Genomic DNA, 18,617 nt, shown 5'->3' with positions numbered 1-18,617 from the left:
GAGGAAAACTTTGCGCGCCTTTCGGCGCTCGACCGAACCATCCTGGACACGAGCCGGGTCTTGCTGTTTGTCAAGACGGTTGACGAGCGAGATCGGGAGCAAGTGGGCCTCTTGCTGGAAACCGATGACGGGCTCACTACCGACTGGGCAGCCGTCAAGAAAGTCTGTGGCCGTTTCGACAAACGGCGAGAATGGGCGGATAACGGGGTAACCGGGTCGGGCTCGGTCGCAGCAAGGAAGTTCGAACCAGCGCCACGGGTGCGAAAGGAAGAGACCGGAGAGTGGTTGGAAACCGGTTCGGCTTCGACCGGCGTAGTCAGAGGCTCAACCGGAGGAGCGGCGCTGGAAGAATTGACGAGGGCGGTAAAGGACCTCCAAATCGCGCAAGCCCGAAGGGAAGGTGGCGAACCGGCTCGTGACCGACGGCCGGCGGCAGGAAACAGGTGCATGTGGTGCGATGAAGTCGGCCACATTCGGAAGGACTGCGGCGACTTCGCGGAGGCGCTGAGGGACAGGGTGGTGTACCTATGGGAAGGACGGGTGCATGCCAGCGACACCCGAAGGGCCCTGAGCCGAAACGACGGAAAAGGTGGCATGAAAGGGTTGATGGAAGAGGCGGCGGCCCGACACGCGGAAACCGTCCACTACTCGGCGTCGGCCGGCATTCGAGTCGGGGGCGGCGAGGCCCGAAGGGAAAGCAAAGCCGGATTCTGGCCGACGATGCTGGAAGGCCTTGCCGGTGCAAGGCTTAAAGGGGAGGAATCGGACGGTGCGGAGAAACGGGTACGGGAGATGACCGGGTGGAGCGACCCGGTCGAGGAAAGGACGGGCTTCGTGGAAGCCGCTTGCCGGAACTACGAGGCTCTGGTAGAAGAGAAGCGGGTGGGGAGACCCGGGACGACCGGGCCCTCGCAACGATACGAGACCCGGTCCGGGCCACGACGGGACGAAGCCGGCGGGGCCGGCACACAAGATAAACCCCATAAGGGCGGGTACCGTCTGGGGACGGAGATAGAAAGGACCACGGACTTACGGAAGGTCCTGGAGGAACGGATCCTCGACAGCAAGGTGGAGCTGTCGTTACGAGAGGTGCTGGGAATCGCCAAGAAGGAGTTCCACGACTCCATCGCGGACTTGGTGAAACGGAAGAGGCTGTCGACGGAGACAGAACCGGAAAGACCGGTGGAAGTGCGGACGACGCACCTAGACGACATGGCGCTGGGAGACGAGTGGGCAGAAAGCCACTATTCGAGACCACACTGGGCCCGAGCGACCACGGAGACCCCGGTGAAGATCGGCGATGTCCGGGAACCGGTGATAGCTTTGGTGGACCACGGATCGGAGATCAATTTGATGTCCATGGACTTCTATAAGAAGGGCAAATGGCCGATCAACACCAAGCACGGGTGGAAAATAAGGCGGCAACGCGCGCCACCGAGGAACTGCACGGGGCCTGTCCGAATGTGCGAGTCAAGATTGGCGACGTCGAGATTGACCAGCACTTCTTCGTGCAGGAGACGTCTTCGCATCCGGTCATTCTGGGAGAGCCGTACATCACGGCGGCGCGAATGGAGACCAAAGTGCTGGACAATGGGTCGGCCTTCGCGAGGGTCAAAAGCCAAGACGGGCGCCATTCGGTCCAGTTTCTGACGGTACGGCCGAACCACGAGCGTAACCGCGATTCCCTCGGTTCTGAAAACCGAGAGGATTTTTAGAGAGGACTGCCAAGGCGTGGGGCCGCGACAGTCCGGATGCTCCGGGAAAACCCCACATCTGTACGATAAAACCGTGTACAATAGGTAGGAAATTTTGCTTCTCCGACAGCGGAGCATGTACGATGGTCGGCATCACCGGCCGAGAGAAAACAAAGACGGAGGGGAGACTTCGGGCGTGTGGGGTTCTCGGCCCTGACGAAGGAATCAACGGAGCCGTGGAGGCAGTCTCCTTCGACGACACCTTGGGGATGCTGGGGAAGGTAGCCGAAGAAGACCTTAACAAAGGCCGGACGATACCGGTATGTTCCGAAGAAATGTACGAAGTCATCGCGGACTTCGGTCGAGGGCTCGAGTCGGAACGGACGGCCCGAGTGAGCACCAAGTACAAGACGGTGGACCGGAAGGTGAGGCCAGTTGCGGCGCCCTTACCGGAGGGCAGCGAATCCCGAATCAAAGGGGTTGCATCGGACCCCAGCTTACGAGATCCGGCCTGCATAGGACACACCTTCACCAACGAGACGCTCCGCGAGCTGAAGATCGGTGGGGGCGGGTTCCTACTGCCGGCGGAGGAAGACCGGTTCCGGAGAATGCTCGGAAGGCACGGGAAAGCCTTCGCATTCTCGCCGGAGGAAATCGGGTGCGTGGACCCGACGATCGTAGAGCCGATGGTGATATTCACGGTACCGCATGTACCGTGGAATCTCAAGCCAATTTCGGTTCCGAGAGCTCACATCCCGAAGTTGATGGAGCTGTTGAAGCAGAAAGTTGATATGGGCATTCTCGAGCCGTCGAGCGCCCCGTATTCAAACCGCTGGTTTACCGTGCCAAAGAAAAACGGATCATTGCGCTTCATTCAGGACCTGCAGCCGGTCAATAGGGTGACCATTCGGAACGCAGGGATCGGACCGACCATAGACGAGTTCGCGGAGGCCTTCGCCGGAAGGTCGATTTACTCGGTCGGTGATCTATACTCAGGGTATGACCAGTTCCAGCTAGCCGTGGAGAGCAGAGACATTACGACGATGCGAACTCCCCTCGGCCTAGTGCGGATGTGTACGCTGCCGCAAGGAGGGACCAACTCGGTGGCCCACATGGTGAATGCAATGAACAAGGTGCTGAGGGACTGCATCCCGGACATCACCATGCCGTTTCTAGACGACATCCCGATCAAGGGATGCCCCGTAGAAGAGAAGGACGAGACGGTCGGGCCGGACGGATGCCGGCGCTTCGTGGTAATGCACATCGACGACTGCGAGAAGGTGCTGCAAAGGCTAGAGGATGCGAGGCTCACCTTCTCGGGGGAGAAGTCTGCCTTCGGGCAGTCGGAAATCATGGTGGTCGGACATTTGTGCGGGCCATATGGCCGGAAACCGTCTCCGGCAAAGGTAGAGGCCATCTCCGCGATGAAGCCTGACTGCAGCTCGGTCACGGAAGTACGAAGATTCTTGGGAGCATGCGCCTTCTACCACATATGGATCCCGCATTACGTGCACGTCGCGGAGCCACTGTACGGATTATTGAAGAAAGGGCGAAGATTCGAATGGCTAGACAAGCACGCGGAGTCGGTCCGGAAGCTGAAGGAGGCTCTTTCGGCAGCACCGGCGCTCCGAAAGGCTGTCTACGGGAAGGACACCCCAGTGTACATAACGGTTGACACGAGTCCGACCGGAATCGGGTGGGTCGTCAACCAAGAAGACGAGGACGGCAATCGGTTTCCGATCCGATTCGGCGCGAAGGTCCTCGGCGAACGGCAGCGAGGATACGCCCAGGTTAAACGCGAACTCTGGGGTATCGTTTCGGCGGTGAAGGTCGACAAGGACTATCTGATCGGGACGGAGGTAATCATAGAGACGGATTGCATGCCGATTCTCGGCATGGTTTCCGGGTGCGCGACGCCGGACCTGGCAATGCTCAGGTGGATAGCGTACATCAAGTCCCTAGACCCGGTAATACGACACATTTCCGGGAAAGACAACGCCATGGCCGACATGCTTTCAAGGGCGAGATTCGAGGACGAGGGCGGCATGGTCTCGGAGGACGAAGAGGTCGGCGTGGACTTCTTCGAGACTGCGTATGTAACAACCGGCGGGACAAGCACTCCGGCGCTTAACGACTTCGACGCGAGCAAGTACGACGGGGAGTGGCTGCAGATCGGTGGGTTTTTGAAGACAATGACGCCCGATGCGTCATGGACAAAGGACGAGGCCAACCGGATCCGGAGGAAAGCGTACCGGTTCTTTCTCCGGGACGGCTACCTATGGAAGCACCCGAAGAAGAGGGACGGCGCTCCGCTCCAGGTGGTGGCGATGAAGGAAGAACAGGAGGAGCTGCTGACGGCCTACCACGACAGCCCTTGGGCTGGACACCGTGGAACATGGGCTACGTTTGAGAAACTGAAGGGGAAGTATTGGTGGCCGGGGCAGTACCAGGACGTGCATCGGTTCGTGACGACTTGCGAGAGCTGTCAGACGCACTCCATAGTCCGACATCGGGACGAGCTTCACCCCACGTACCCTCCGACCATCCACTTCAAATGGATGGTAGATCTGGTAACGATGCCAATGGGAGTAGGACAGATGCGGTACCTGGTCCTAGCGCGGGAGGATCTGACGAACCAGGTGGAAGGCCGGGCCCTTCCGAACAAAACGACCGCGGCCGTATGCCGGTTCCTAATCGAAGACGTGATATGCCGGTACGGGTGCGTCGGGAAGATCGTGGCTGACCGAGGGGAGTTGGACGCCGAAGAACCCGCGGAGCTGTTCGACCGGCTCGGAGTTAAGCTCTCGCTCACCACTGCGTACAATCCGGAGGCGAATGGGAAGGTGGAGCGCGGACACGGACCGATCGTCAAGGCGTTGGTTCGGGCGTGCAGAGGCCAAGTCGGTAACTGGCCGCGGCTGCTGCCTTATGCCTTGTGGGCAGACCGGACCACGCACAGTTCGGTAACCGGGTACATGCCGACGGAGCTCATGTTCGGCCAGAAGCCGATCATGCCGATAGAGCGGACGATCTCCTCATGGGCGACGGTCGATTGGAGGGGCGAGATGAGCCGGGAGGAGTTGTTGGCCGCGCGTATACGACAACTCGAGCGGAGACCGGAGGACGTGGAACTGGCTGCGGAGAGGCTCCGGGCAGCGAGGGCAAAGAACAAAGCCAGGTTCGACCGAACGCACCGGCTCCGACCGACGAAAATCGAAGAAGGTGACTGGGTGCTCGTCTACGACAGCAGCCTCGACAACCAGCACCGAGCCACACGGAAGTTCGCACGAAGGTGGTTCGGGCCTTACGTGGTACGAAGCGCCAATGACAACGGGACATATCACCTGGCGGAACTTGACGGCACGAGAGTGGCGATACCGGTTGCAGGGAAGCGGATCAAAGCATTCAAGAAGCGACATGACGACGAGCCGGACCCGGCTCTCCTAGACAGCAGTGACGAACGATCCGGAAACGAGGAAGAACCGACGGGCGAGGAATGAAGATGGGCCGGTTTTCTCCGTCCCAACTCTCTTGGCGCATACCGGAGGATGCGCGGTTAGGTGGGGGCGGATGTCGTGAAGAAAACCGTCCATAGGCGGAATCGGCGCACCTAGGCGTGGGAACCGGTTCTTCACGCGCGCAAGCTCCAAGTTGTACATAAAAGCGAATTAGGAGGATAATCGGCAGGAACGGGCCCTAACTCAAGTGGAGACAAAGACCGCGCGAACAGTCTTTTCGGTCGCGCGCGCGAACTGTACGAGTCGGCGGCGTAACTACGCGGATGCGTGAAAAACGGCGCGGATCCCTGTCCAAAAGGGACAGGGAATAAAGCTGATAGGACGGCCTGCTCGTCGGCCTATATAAGGAGCAGGAAAGAGCTGTTGCAGGCATCTCGCGCGGAGAGGACGAAGTGCTGCCGGACCGTTTCTGGACGCTTCTCTCTCTCTCTCTCTCTCTCTGTGTTTCCTTCCTTCTCGAGCTCCAAAGCTTCTGTGCAGGGTTCCGGGGAGGCTCGCGCTGTTTCGAGGAACGCCCGAGTGCTTCCGGCAGCACCTCCGACCTGCTACCCCGTTTGGCGTCGAAGCGAACAGGCATCGGCATCTGTTCGCCGGCCTGTTCAGTTGTAACCAACCTGTGCCCCATCGAGGGTTGTAATCGTGTTAGCAATTTTGTTAATATACATATTTAGTCGTTCGCATCTGTCTGTGTCGGTGTCTGTTCGCGTTCTCCGTGCTGAAGGGCCGTGTCCCTGTGTATCCCCGGTCCTGCGTAGCCGGTTCTCTCTCTGTCTCCTCCCTCGCTTGCTCTTTGGTTCGAGACCCCCGCGGTCCCGCCTCGATTCCACACGCACTTGCGCAATATCTCGACAGCGTTCTACCACATCTGGATCCCGCACTACGCACATGTCGCGGAACCCCTCTACGGACTATTATAAAAGGGGCGTAGCTTTGAGTGGAGGACACAGCACACGGAGTCGGTTCGGAGACTAAAGGAGGCGCTTACGGCAGCGCCGGCTCTCCGTAAAGCGGTTTATGGCAAGGAAGTTCCCATTTGCGTAACGGTGGACACCGGCTCGACCGGGATCAGGTGGGTAATCAGTCAGGAGGACAAGGGCGGCGTACGATTCCCGATCCGGTTCGGGGCGAAGGTATTGAGCGAGCGACAGCGAGGGTACGCCCAAGTTAAGCGCGAACTTTGGGGTGTCGTTTCGGCGGTCAAGGCCGACAAGGATTATCTGATCGGGACGGAGGTGATTATCGAGACGAACTGCCTGCCGATACTCGGCATGGTTTTCGGATGCACAACGCCGGACCTAGCAATGCTCCGGTGGATAGCATACATTAAGTCCCTGAACCCGGAGATATGGCACATCTCCGAAAAGGACAACGCCATGGCCGACATGCTTTCGAGGGCAAGGTTCAACGACGAAGACGGCATGGTTTCGGAAGACGAAGAAGTCGGCGAGGACTTCTTCGGGTCGGCTAGCGTAACGACAAGGAAAGGGAACACTCCGGCACTTAACGAATTTGACGAAAGCAGGTACGACGGGGAGTGGCTCCAAATCGGGAGGTTCCTACAGACGATGACGCCGGACGCAACATGGGCAAGAGAGGAGGCGAGCCGGATACGGAGGAAGGCGTACCGATTCTTCCTGCGGGACGGGTGCATATGGAGGCACCCAAAGAAGAGAACCGGCATTCCACTTCGAGTAGTGGCAAAGAAGGAAGAACAAGGGAAACTACTGACGGCATTTCACGAGAGCCCCTGGGCCGGGCACCGCAGAAGGTGGGCCACTTTCAAGAAGCTAAAGGAGAAGTACTGGTGGCCTGGGCTGTACCAGGACGTGCATCGGTTTGTAACGACTTGCGAGAGCTGTCAGATGCACTCCGCAGCCCGACACCGGGACGAGCTACACCCGACCTACCCGCCTACGGTCCATTTCAAATGGATGGTGGACTTGGTGACGATGCCGATGGGGGTAGGACAGATGTGATACCTGGTGCTTGCATGGGAAGACTTAACGAACCAGGTGGAAGGCCGCGCACTGCAAAGCAAGACAACCGCGACGGCATGCCGGTTCCTGATCGAAGAAGTAGTGTGTCGGTACGGGTGCGTCGGGAGGATCATGGCGGACCGGGGAGAGCTGGATGCGCGGGAGGCCGAGGAGTTGTTCGACCGGCTAGGCATCAAACTCTCCCTCACCACGACGTACAATCTGGAGGCGAACGGAAAGGTGGAACGTGGGCACGGACCGATTGTAAAGGCGTTGGTGCGTGCATGCGGTGGGCAGGTCGGGAATTGGCCGCGACTCCTTCCTTACGCGCTATGGGCGGACCGGACTACGCACAATTCGGTGACAGGGTTTATGCCGACGGAGCTAATGTACGGACAAAAGCCGATCATGCCGGTGGAATGGACGGTTTCTTCGTGGGCGGCAGTAGATTGGAAGGACGAAATGAGCCGGGAGGAGTTGCTCGCGGCGCGGATTCGGCAACTCAAGCGGAGGCCGGAGGACGTAATACAGGCGAAGGAAAAGCTGCGAGCGGCGAGGGAGCGTAACAAGACCCGGTTCAACCGGACGCACCGGTTGCGACCAAAGAAGTGTTGGGAGACAGGTCCCTCCGGATGGGAAGGGAGAAGTGCAGTGCCGACGAACAAACTCGGCCGAGGCCGAATCGGTATGAACTGGATGGGGAGTTCCCGACTGCGGAGAGCCAGATGGTGTAGGCCCGGTATGAACCGGATGGGGAGTACCCGACTGCGGAGAGCCGGATGGTGTAGGCCCGGTATGAACCGGATGGGGAGTACCCGACTGCGGAGAGCCGGATGGTGTAGGCCCGGTATAGACCGGATGTGGAGTACCCGACTGCGGAGAGCCGGATGGTGTAGGCCCGGTATGGTCCGGATGGGGAGTACCCGACTGCGGAGAGCCGGATGGTGTAGGCCCGGTATGAACTGGAGGAAGAGACATATTCGTAAATATGTTTCTGAGAGCCCATCGAGGCTACATTTGTAAATAGCCGAAAAGTCATATTAGTATAAATATGACTTAGGGCAAACTCTTAGTTAAGCTGTTCTTGTTGTTGTCATTCTTCATTGTTGGTGCAAGAAGAAGAGAGAGCGCGTAACTGTACAGAGAGAGTGAGAGAGAGACGAGGTCGCTGCCTCCGTTGTAACCGCCGCCTGTGGCGAAGATCTGAGAGCACGAGGTCGTTGCCTCAGTGATCTCACTGTTGTATATTCCTACATAGTGACAGTTTGCAGCCTGTGGGCTGCCGTGGTTTTTTCCCCTATTTTGGGGTTTTCCACGTAAACCTCCTGTGTACCATTTCTCTCCTTTGTGTTGCGTTTCATTACCTGTTTTTCTGTGTATGAAAAGAATCTCGGTTGTGGCCGAGCGTCGGACATAAGGAACGTCCAGTTCTCGTCAAGAAGATCGAGGAAGGCGACTGGGTCTTGGTATACGACAGCAGCCTCGACAATCAGCACAAGGCGGTGCGAAAGTTTGCTAGGAGATGGTTCGGGCTCTACATGGTGACGAGCGCGAACGGCAACAACACGTACCACCTTGCGAAGCTCGACGAGACACGGTTAGCGGTGCCGGTGGCCGGAAAGCGGATCAAAGCTTTCAAAAAGCAGTTCGAAGACAAGCCGAAGCCTGCGAGCGGGAGCGACAACGACGATCAGTTCGGGTTCGGCGGAGAACCGGAGAGCAACGAGTGAGGCCGGGTTTCTTCGATATCTACCCATCTCTTGCGCATACCGGTGGATGCGCGGTTTGGTGGGGGTGGATGTCGTGAAGAAAACCGGTCATAGGCGGAATCGGAGAGAAAGCGCGTAAACCGGCCCCTACAAGGAAGGACGCGTGACTGGATACTTTGTACGTGAACCGGTGGATGTGACTACTAAGCCACACGCATTTATTAGAGGGGATTGTGCGTATCCCAAAGGGGGACATGGAATAAAAGGAAGAGGAGAAAGAAAAGGAAGGATATCCCGCGCGAGGGAGAAGGGGAAGCGCGGCTGCAGAAGGGAAGCCGAGCTCTCTCTCTACTCGAGCCATCGTTCTCTATGGGTCCGTCGCCGCCTGTGGGAGTGCGTTGCCTCTGCTTCGTGGACAACCCGTGTGCTTCCAGCAGAGTCGCTCCCTTTTCCCTTTGTTTCTTGGAGTCGGGTGACTGTCGTCAGTGTGCGTGAGTAGGGTCCCCGTGTCGGGTCCGTCGCCGCCTCGTCGGTTGTAACTATCAGGGATTGTAATCTCTTGTCATTATAATTAAGTGTTACGATTCTATCTCTTTCCTTCTCGCTTTTCGTGTCGGTGAATCTCTCTCCGTCTCTCTCTCTCTCGCTCCTCGGTCCAAGCCCCTTTCCACACGTACGCGCATAATAACGCGACAACGTTATGTGTACATAACATACTCCCCTAGTTCAAAAGATTGCACTCTTTTTTTTTTCATGAGAATATATCCTCCATTGGTATTAGAATTGCAATGGCCAGAGGCCTTATACCAAATAGTCCAATATTACATATGACCGTAGTCAATCTTTGTAGGTAAACAAAGTAAGAAACACACGTAGGCAATTTTGAGATAAAGAAAATACAATGAAGCCATATCCGTCTCGAAGTCAACAAGATGAATAGTCCAACCTCCAGACAAAAACAAGCAAAGGAGTCCCAATATACGTGAAGCATTGAACCAAATCAAGGTTATTGTTTTTTTCTTTTTTCTTCCCCTTCAACAGCCTCAATGCCTCCTTTTACCTTACCTTGTAGTTAAAATCCAACTTCATGAATGAGCATAGTCTTGTCTGAATATACACCTTCATGAAGCATTTGATGACATAAGAAGAGAACATCTGCTCTGCATTCCTACTTAGAGTATCCAACTTTTTCGAACTTCATTTTTCCCATTAGCCCTATCACATAACCGATACTAAGGACATTGTGATAACAACTCATTTTTTATTAGCTAGCTTCTCCAAAGCATACCTCAACCTTTCACAAAAAATGCCCACAAAATCAACCAACTTTATAGATCATGTAATGTGATCACTTTGTCAATGAACTCCAATGTCTAGAGTCGAGCAATGTATTCCAATGACAGCAACACATTTGGCCTGAGTTGTTGTGTATTAAATGCTTCAAAGAGACAATTGTAAAGGTGAGGGTTGATGATATCATTAAAATCTCCAAGCTTCAAAGCATGTACCCTCGTCAACCCTCAATAATATGCTTCCAACTCCACACCATCAACACTCATAAAACAAAAAAGAAAATGAGTCTACTCTCCTTGTCCCGTCGTGACAGCCCCCGACAACCTCATGACTCATCCTTATCAAACAAAGAATTTGTTTTGTTTTCCCCATCCAACATTTAGCCGATTACCACCAAAGTCCACATCAACCACCTCGTCGTAGACCACCAAAGCCCTACACATACAAAAAACATAATGACAATACTCTCCGGATCCCCTCATGAAATTATGCTTCATCCCCTGACACCATCGTCACTCATCCTTGTTAGAAATAGATAATGTGCTTCGTTTTCCATATCAACAGTCTCATCATTTACTACCAAGGTCCTTGAGATTGGAAGACGCGATGACCCTAGGGAAGATATATCCACCATTACACAACGTTATGAAAAGATAAAGGAATATGCTTAATTTTCCACATCAAAATCATATCAACAAACATCCATGTTTTATATGCCCTGTTATCATTGCATTCCATGAGACCACATTTGTTTCCACATCCACCATTCCGAAAGTCCAGTACCTACAACATCAAGTGTGCTCTCCTTCTCCCCTCATGAAAGCATGTTTCAGCCCCCTACACCATCAAAAAAATAGAATGAGTTCACTCTCCTCAAACGCTCATAAAAATCTGCTTCAGCCTCCAACACCATCTTCAGTCATCATTATAGAAAATATGCTTCATTTTCAACATCAACCATTTGTCCATTTTTAGGAACTTCCTGTACCTACTCATAATATTCTACTTCAACCCCCACACCGTCTTCGCTTATAAAAGATTGCACTCTTGCAATATAAAGTGAGGAAATTGTGCCTTAAGAGTATGCTCACGTTCCCATGTGGCATCATCAATAGGTTTATCCATCCATTAGATCTTGAATAGCCAAATCTCTTTAGAACGTAAAAGTTTTGTACGAGAATCAAGAATTCGTTCAGGAACATGAGGTTTGTGAGAAAAATCCTTTAATTTTACAAGATCCTGGATTGTGATGGTGTTATCACCAGAGCCTAAAAATGGTTTTAGACGACTGACGTGAAAAACAGGGTGAATGCCAACGTTATGGGGTAAGGCAAGGTGATAAGCATATGACCCAACTCGCTTAAGGATTTCATATGGGCCACAATATTGTGGGGCTAACTTAGAGTACTTGCTCGTAGACAATGACATAGAGTCAGTAGGGACATGCAAAAAAACATTTTGACCAATAGTAAATGCATGAGGACGTCTATCTTGATCAGCATAAAATCGAGTTGGATCTTGAGTTGTTTAAACATTTTCTTTGGTAATATGCAACATTTGGTTCATGTCTTGCAAAAAGTTGCATGTACTGTCTAATGTATCACGATTAATCGTGACATCGACTGGGGCACATGGCGAAAAACTATACATCAACATAAAAGGACTATATCCAGTGGATGTATGTTTTGAGCTATTAAAGGCAAATTCTAAGATAGGAAGGTATTGCTCCCACTTAGAAGGGGTTTTTGCTACATAAGCTCAAAGCATGTCCTCAATAATTTGATTAACTCGTTAAGTTTGTCCATCAGACTAAGGATGAGCTGCGAAACTCATGCTCAACGTAGTTTCTAGATTCTTAAAGACCTCGGTTCAAAAGTCACTAGTAAACTTGGAATCTCGATCACTAACAATATCCATCAGTAATCCAAGGCACATCTGTTGAAGGGGGCTAGGAAGAGGTATAAATATGAGGCTTAGCTACCCTCATAAGAACATTACGTCAGAAGGTTGTTGTCTTAGATACCGTTGGTGCGAGCTAGGCTTTCATCTCGACGATCGTGTTATCTCTTCTAAGGTATTAGTCATCCTAATATCCGGCGGTATGGGATGTCGGTGGTAGGTTGGCTATGTCTAAATCATAGCTCGGGGGTGGTCGGGTGAGGCTTTCCGACGTAATGTTGTTATGAGGGTAGCGAAGCCTCATATGTATACCACTTCCTAGGCCCCTTGAATAGATGTGCCTTTCTAAAAGGCTCTCCATTCATTGGTTCTCCAAATCATGATAGTGCATGCACCTATCATTCCTTCTATCTAATCACATTAGTCCCCTTTTTAACATTAGTGAGTATATCCTTCACTTATGTAAATATTAGAGACCTACCCTCACCTACGTTATGTGTACATAACTACAACTTTGGAGTAAACGCCTTCAAATAACAATGTCAACATACTACATTTACGTAGAAATACACATGTGTGTGTGAAAGTTGAGCAAGATCAACAAGGACCTAAACTAGGGAAGATGGTGTTGTGACATAAAACATAATTACATGACAAATAACTAAGACTAAGACTCACAGTTTTCTTGTACACCAAATGCTAGATTAAGAATTAAATAAGTTTGATTTCAACGAGGAAACCCCTTTAAACATAGAGTAAAACAATGACAGAGTATAAAAAGAAACAGAAAATAATCTAGGAGGAAGGCCTTCGAGTTTCGCTAGCCTGAGCTATAATGGTCGAAGCTTCAAAGGTAGTTTTTATTTTGAAGATAAGAAGATAATAACAAAGCAAGAAAGCAATAACAAAACATTTGTATTGCCCGGAGACCAAGATGACAAAGTGTTGAAGATTGGCATGGAACCAGAGTGGTTCCATGGTGTGAGCAAATCTTTCACTCATATAGCATTCTTAGGATCACAAGAATATCGCCACTTGGCAACATGCAACTCAAGAACAACAATTGCCTTGCCTTTTCATGTCGTGGGCTATTCCACTCACACATTCACGTCCTTCTCTCCCACTTTGAGTGCCTTCTTTGTCCGCATCTTGCCTCCCACTCCCGAGCAAGCGGAAACCCTATAAATCCTCTCTCACAATCTTTTTGGAGTGCTTCTTTGAAATAGTGTTTGCATGCTTACTAGCCATGTATTGGTGAGAAAAAACATGTGTATTCTTACTCTCATCTCTTGGAATCTTGACATTGTACAACCGAACCTTGAGCCATTTGCCATCTTTCTTTCCTTTTTTTATACCTTCAATTTCAAGCTCTATGGCAAGTAAGGACGATTCAAAATTGACCAAACTTTGGGCGATTCAATTCCAATCCCTATTGACAATGGATGGAAAAACGGGAATTGAGCTTTGTTTTTCCCCTTCCACAATCTCTATACGTCTTAACATTATGTATCTAGTGATGATAGTTGTAGGCATATTTTATCCAACGAGAAAACAGAGTGAACAAGCAAAAGGCATTCGAGATCGAGTTCGGATGGATCATGTCGTGGACAAGGAACCTTCATATGTCTTCTTGTGATCAAACTAAAGATGGCTCATATAATAATAATGAGAGTAGTCGAACAGATAGCAATGTGGTGTGGGTGCGATGCGTCGGTTAAACCTCTCTATTGAAAGCAATTCAATTCAACACAAAATGAATGAAGGAATGACTTAATTGAAACCTTCTTTACAACTTGCATGGAAAAGGGCTCTTTCATCACAATGGCTTCTCTCTCTCTCTCTCTCTCTCTCTCTCACACACACACACACACACACACACCCTCTCAAGCTTGCATGAAAAGGGCCTTCATGCAAAATCTCTCTCTCTCTCTCTCTCTCTTATCATCCCAAACATTCTCTCTCTCTTCCTCTTCCTCTTCCTCTTCCGACAAAGAAAGACGAAGAACAAACACTGCACATAGGTGTCTTGACGAGCTTTTTGAGCTTCCATGGCGAACCTTCTACAGATCTCCCTGACTTCTCACTGCTCTTTCTCAACCGACCGAGCTCTGTCCTTCACCAAGAAGTCAAGAATTCCTACCCCATGTCATCATTTTAGAACAAACCCATCATCGTCTAACAATCGATTCAGCTTGCTTAGCTCAATATCATGCAATTCCGAGCAATTTGAAAGCACGGCTACACTCACGGAGGTTGCAATGACCTCTACAAAGGCCACTGAAAGCAACCTATTTTCTCTAAACAAGCAAGCATTGGTTATTGTAGAAGATAAGTCTTCTTCTTCTTCGGGTGTGCTAGAAGTGGATATAGTGACAGAGTCAGATTTGAAGAAAAATGGGTTCAGAAGTAGTAGAAGAACAAAGCTAGTGTGTACGATTGGTCCGTCATGTTGTTTGCCTGAACAACTTGAAGCTCTGGCTGTGGGAGGTATGAACGTGGCTAGACTTAACATGTGCCATGGTAGTAGAGAATGGCATGCTCAGGTCATTAGTCATGTTAGAAGGCTCAATGATGAGAAAGGGTATTGTATTGCCATCATGATTGACACGGAAGGTAGTGAGATCCACATGGGAGACCTCGGTGGTGCCTCCTCTGTCAGAACAGAGGTACTTTTCAGCGCCTTTTTAGCTACATTCATGCTTAAAATTGTGAATGCCAGGTGCACATATAACTGTTGTTAATAGGACTCCCATGAAGGATAGATATAGACCCATTATGTATATATTATGTCAGTATAGCTTCATACCGTTTTGGTACATTTTCCTGTGTTTTTCAGTCAATTTATGGTTAAATCCTAACCGTTATGTGCACATATACCTATTGCTAACTTGTTGATGAAGCCCAGAGATAGATGCATTAGGCATATAGTACGCAGGATACTTTCTATGGTCTATTTGTGCTAAAGGTGTTTACACAATGCTATTACTAGTTGGAGTTTCTTAATTAGGATCTTCATCCTCAAATCATTCCTGCTTAAATGTAAGTTGAAGAAATATATATTGTTTCTTAGCATGTTGATGCATCACTGTATTTATGAACAGGATGGAGACGTTTGGGTCTTTACTGTAAGAACTTTTGATGGGCCTTTACCACATCGCACGGTTCAAGTTAATTACGGGGGATTTGCTGAAGGTGAAAGAAGATAAAGTGATGGCATTGATACAGTGGAATTAGGAGGATTTGTGCTTAAAAAGGTGATGACTTTTTTTGACAGATGTGATGATTGGAGACGAGCTCGTGGTTGATGGTGGCATGGTGAGATTCGAGGTTGTGGAAAAGGTGGGGCCTGATGTTCATTGTAAATGCATCGATCCAGGGTTGCTTTTGCCTCGAGCCAACGTGACTTTCTGGAGAGGTGGATATTTGGTTCGTGAGGGCAATTCTATGCTTCCCACTATATCCTCAAAGGTGTGTTTCATAAATTCAAACTGACATTTTTGGAATTTTATTCATTCTTCATGGGATAATGTAAAGAAGGCCCGAATTGAGAATTGAGAATTGAGAATTGAGAAGTGTTTATTTGTTTATTTATATGAAAAATGTTTTTGTTTCCGTCTATTCCTTGACATTTCAGTAATGAATAAGCCTTGCTTCACTTGGGAGTTTTATTGAACACACTCATCTTTACCCATATTAGTCATCGCCAATTACATGCAACTGCATATTATTGGGTCTCAGATACCAGGAGAAGGTTAAGCAACATGTTTATAACAAAAAAATAATTTAATTTTGACTTTAATATGCATAAGAAAGAACATTGGCATCCAAATTTCAAATAATAAGATAGGTTTAATGTCTGTATATCATGCACAGAAAGCAGCTAGTTAATCTTTGCCACTTGGAATGGATATTTTTTCTCATAGTAAGCTCGTGTATTTATTTTCCTATGAGATGGAAGGGTTTGACTTTGTCATATTGTTCTCTCAGGATTGGATTGACATCGATTTTGCGATAGCTGAGAATGTTGATTTTATTGCCGTTTCATTTGTGAAAACGGCAGATGTGATCAAGCATCTGAAAAGCTATATCGCAGCAAGGTCACCACAGAGGTAAATACTATATTTATCTTTTTTTTAAAAGAACCAAAACAAGTTTACCTGAAGCTTCAATGACAAGATTCTTATCATACATATCAACGTTTGGTTCAATTTAATTTATTGAACTTTCCACTTTTATATAATTCTGTCGGTGACATTTAGTTTGGATTATTCACATCCTCCATTTTCTCCTTGAGATTTGTAGATAACCATTCACTATGGTTTAGGATGCTAATGTTTCCCCTATTTTTATCATCTCTCACTGCCAGATCTGTACATACTCATTGACTATGGTTTTGGATACTGATGTTTTTCCCCTGTTTTTTTCAATGTTTTTCCAAGAAAATTATCCTAGTAGTGTCTCCTGTTTGGGATACTAGTAGTTTCCCCTGTTTTTATCATCTTTCTCTGAGAGTTTATAAATGGCTATGGTTTCTGTGGCTTTGGCCTATTTTTCATGTCATGTATAGATATGCCTGTAAGTTGGAGTAAATAGGAGCGACACATACTGAAAAATAAGGTCCTATGCAGGTTGATAGGAGTACTAGCTAAAATCGAGAGTTGTGAATCTTTGCAAAATCTAGACGAAATTATCCGTGTGTCAGATGGAGCGATGGTAGCAAGGGGGGATCTCGGTGCACAAATCCCTCTGGAGCAAGTTCCTTCTGTTCAGAATGATGTTGTGCTACTTTGCCGTCAGTTGAACAAGCCAGTTATTGTCGCATCGCAGCTTTTGGACTCAATGATCGAATGCCCAACACCAACACGAGCTGAGGTGCAACATTTTTCTTTTCTTATTCAGTTATTTCAGCCATTTCAGTTTTGTTAAGCCATTGAGCTTATCAGTGATTTCAGCCATTCTCATTTTATTACGCCATTTCAGTTTTTTATCGTGGGAATTGAGAGATCTCTAGCTTTGGATTGTTGATATAGGTAGCAGATGTTTCCGAGATGGTACAACAGGGAGTTGATGCACTTATGCTCTCTGGTGAGTCTGCAATGGGACGATTTCCCGAAAAGGCACTGAGCGTGCTGAGGATTGTCAGCCTAAGAATGGAGGAATGGTGTAGGGAGAAGCAGCGTGACCCTCTTCTCTTGCAACAGCTCTCAAATGTGCTGTCAGACCAGATATCTGAACAGATCTGTACTGCAGGAGCCCTAATGGGTTAGTAGCATTTCTTTATAGATGTCTTGTATACACCCCAGCTATATACATGTGTATATATGTATGTATACATAAAATAAACAAATATATATCTAAATTACGCCTGTAAATGTTTGTGTCTATGTACTGGCATGTAGTACCTATAAATGTGTGGCATGTGTCATGCACTATGTATTCTGTATGTGTCTGTATGAACACCTCTGTCAACTAAAATATGCATACAATCTAGATGGACACACACACACACACACACATATATATGTATGTATGTATGTCTATGGTAGTTATTTTGATATATATTGGATGTTGAGATTTCTTTACTCCCAACTTGTTTGATGCAGCAAGTAAACTCCAGGCAGACGCTATTTTTGTGTACACCAAAGGGGGTCATATGGCATCTTTAGTATCTCGGAACCGACCCGAATGTCCCATTTTCGCATTCACTGATTCGAGAGATGTGCGGATAAAGCTAAATCTGAGGTGGGGCCTGATACCATTTCGTATAAATTTCTCAGAGGATATGGAGGTCAACCTCCGTCTCACTTTCTCACTACTGAAAGCTCGTGGCATGGTGAAATCTGGGGACTTGATCATTGCGGTTTCTGATGTCACTCCCTCAAGCCAATCTAGTATGCTTCAATCCATACAAGTCCGAAGAATTCCATGATTGGAAAAATATAAATGCTCACACCAAATCTCTCAAATTGCTCTTTTTTCTTAACTGTTGAAGCATATGCATTTTTAGTGAAGATACTAGTTGGAAGAACTCCCTGACCAATCCTAGAGGTTTTGGAGCTCCTCTCTTAAGAATATTAACTGTATATAAAAGCCCGGTGAATGGACTTTCCATAAAAACTTTTTTGGCCTTTCTTGCTCTATTTTTTTAAGGAGCAATTTCTTTTTCTAAACTTTTGAGCCTTTGGACCATATCTTGTAGTTTCTCTTGCATTTATTATCATTTATGAAAAAAAATTCAATTCTGGCATAAACAGTGGGATTAATCAAATAAATCAGGACTGGTCTGATTAGAATAAGCCTGCCAAAAGGGCAGGCACAAGCCAAACAACGACGTTATTGGCTGTCATTCTTGCTGGCTTAGCTGTCATCTGTTTTATTTCTGTCATCAGAAAATGTATGCTGTGTTATAAATACTTACTATCCATCACTATAACACAACACAAATTTTCCAATGATGAGAAGGCCGTAGATTTTCTACAAGAGGATGATTAAACGTAGATTTATTTAGCATTGTGTAGATTCTTCTCT

General features: G+C 48.8%; 1 protein-coding gene across 1 annotated transcript; it reads left to right on the top strand.

The window, feature by feature from the left end:
• The first annotated feature begins 14,042 nt into the window (after positions 1 to 14,042).
• LOC147863637 (pyruvate kinase isozyme A, chloroplastic-like) lies at positions 14,043 to 18,278 on the top strand. Its single transcript, XM_087319465.1, has 7 exons — positions 14,043 to 14,755; positions 15,191 to 15,281; positions 15,364 to 15,557; positions 16,077 to 16,198; positions 16,718 to 16,961; positions 17,120 to 17,351; positions 17,693 to 18,278. The coding sequence occupies exons 1-7, from the start codon at positions 14,138 to 14,140 to the stop codon at positions 18,016 to 18,018; spliced, it is 1,827 nt and encodes a 608-aa protein (XP_087175591.1). The 5' UTR covers positions 14,043 to 14,137; the 3' UTR covers positions 18,019 to 18,278.
• The last annotated feature ends 339 nt before the right edge of the window (positions 18,279 to 18,617 follow it).

The sequence above is a fragment of the Azolla caroliniana genome, unplaced genomic scaffold, assembly GCF_043228905.1.
Source record: "Azolla caroliniana isolate FFs.n. ecotype wild unplaced genomic scaffold, voAzoCaro1.0.p SCAF_5, whole genome shotgun sequence".
NCBI classification, from domain to species: Eukaryota; Viridiplantae; Streptophyta; class Polypodiopsida; order Salviniales; family Salviniaceae; genus Azolla; species Azolla caroliniana.
The sequence above is the reverse complement of the archived record's forward strand: the minus strand, read 5'-3'. Positions and strand labels throughout refer to the sequence as shown.

What these genes read in the sequence shown, in the direction of transcription:
- LOC147863637 (XM_087319465.1), top strand. Translation starts at nt 14,138, where the DNA reads ATGGCGAACCTTCTACAGATCTCCCTGACTTCTCACTGCTCTTTCTCA. An exon ending in TTACGGGGGATTTGCTGAAG is followed by an intron (nt 15,282 to 15,363) that starts GTGAAAGAAGAT and finishes TTTTTTTGACAG; the next exon opens with ATGTGATGATTGGAGACGAG. An exon ending in GCAGCAAGGTCACCACAGAG is followed by an intron (nt 16,199 to 16,717) that starts GTAAATACTATA and finishes GGTCCTATGCAG; the next exon opens with GTTGATAGGAGTACTAGCTA.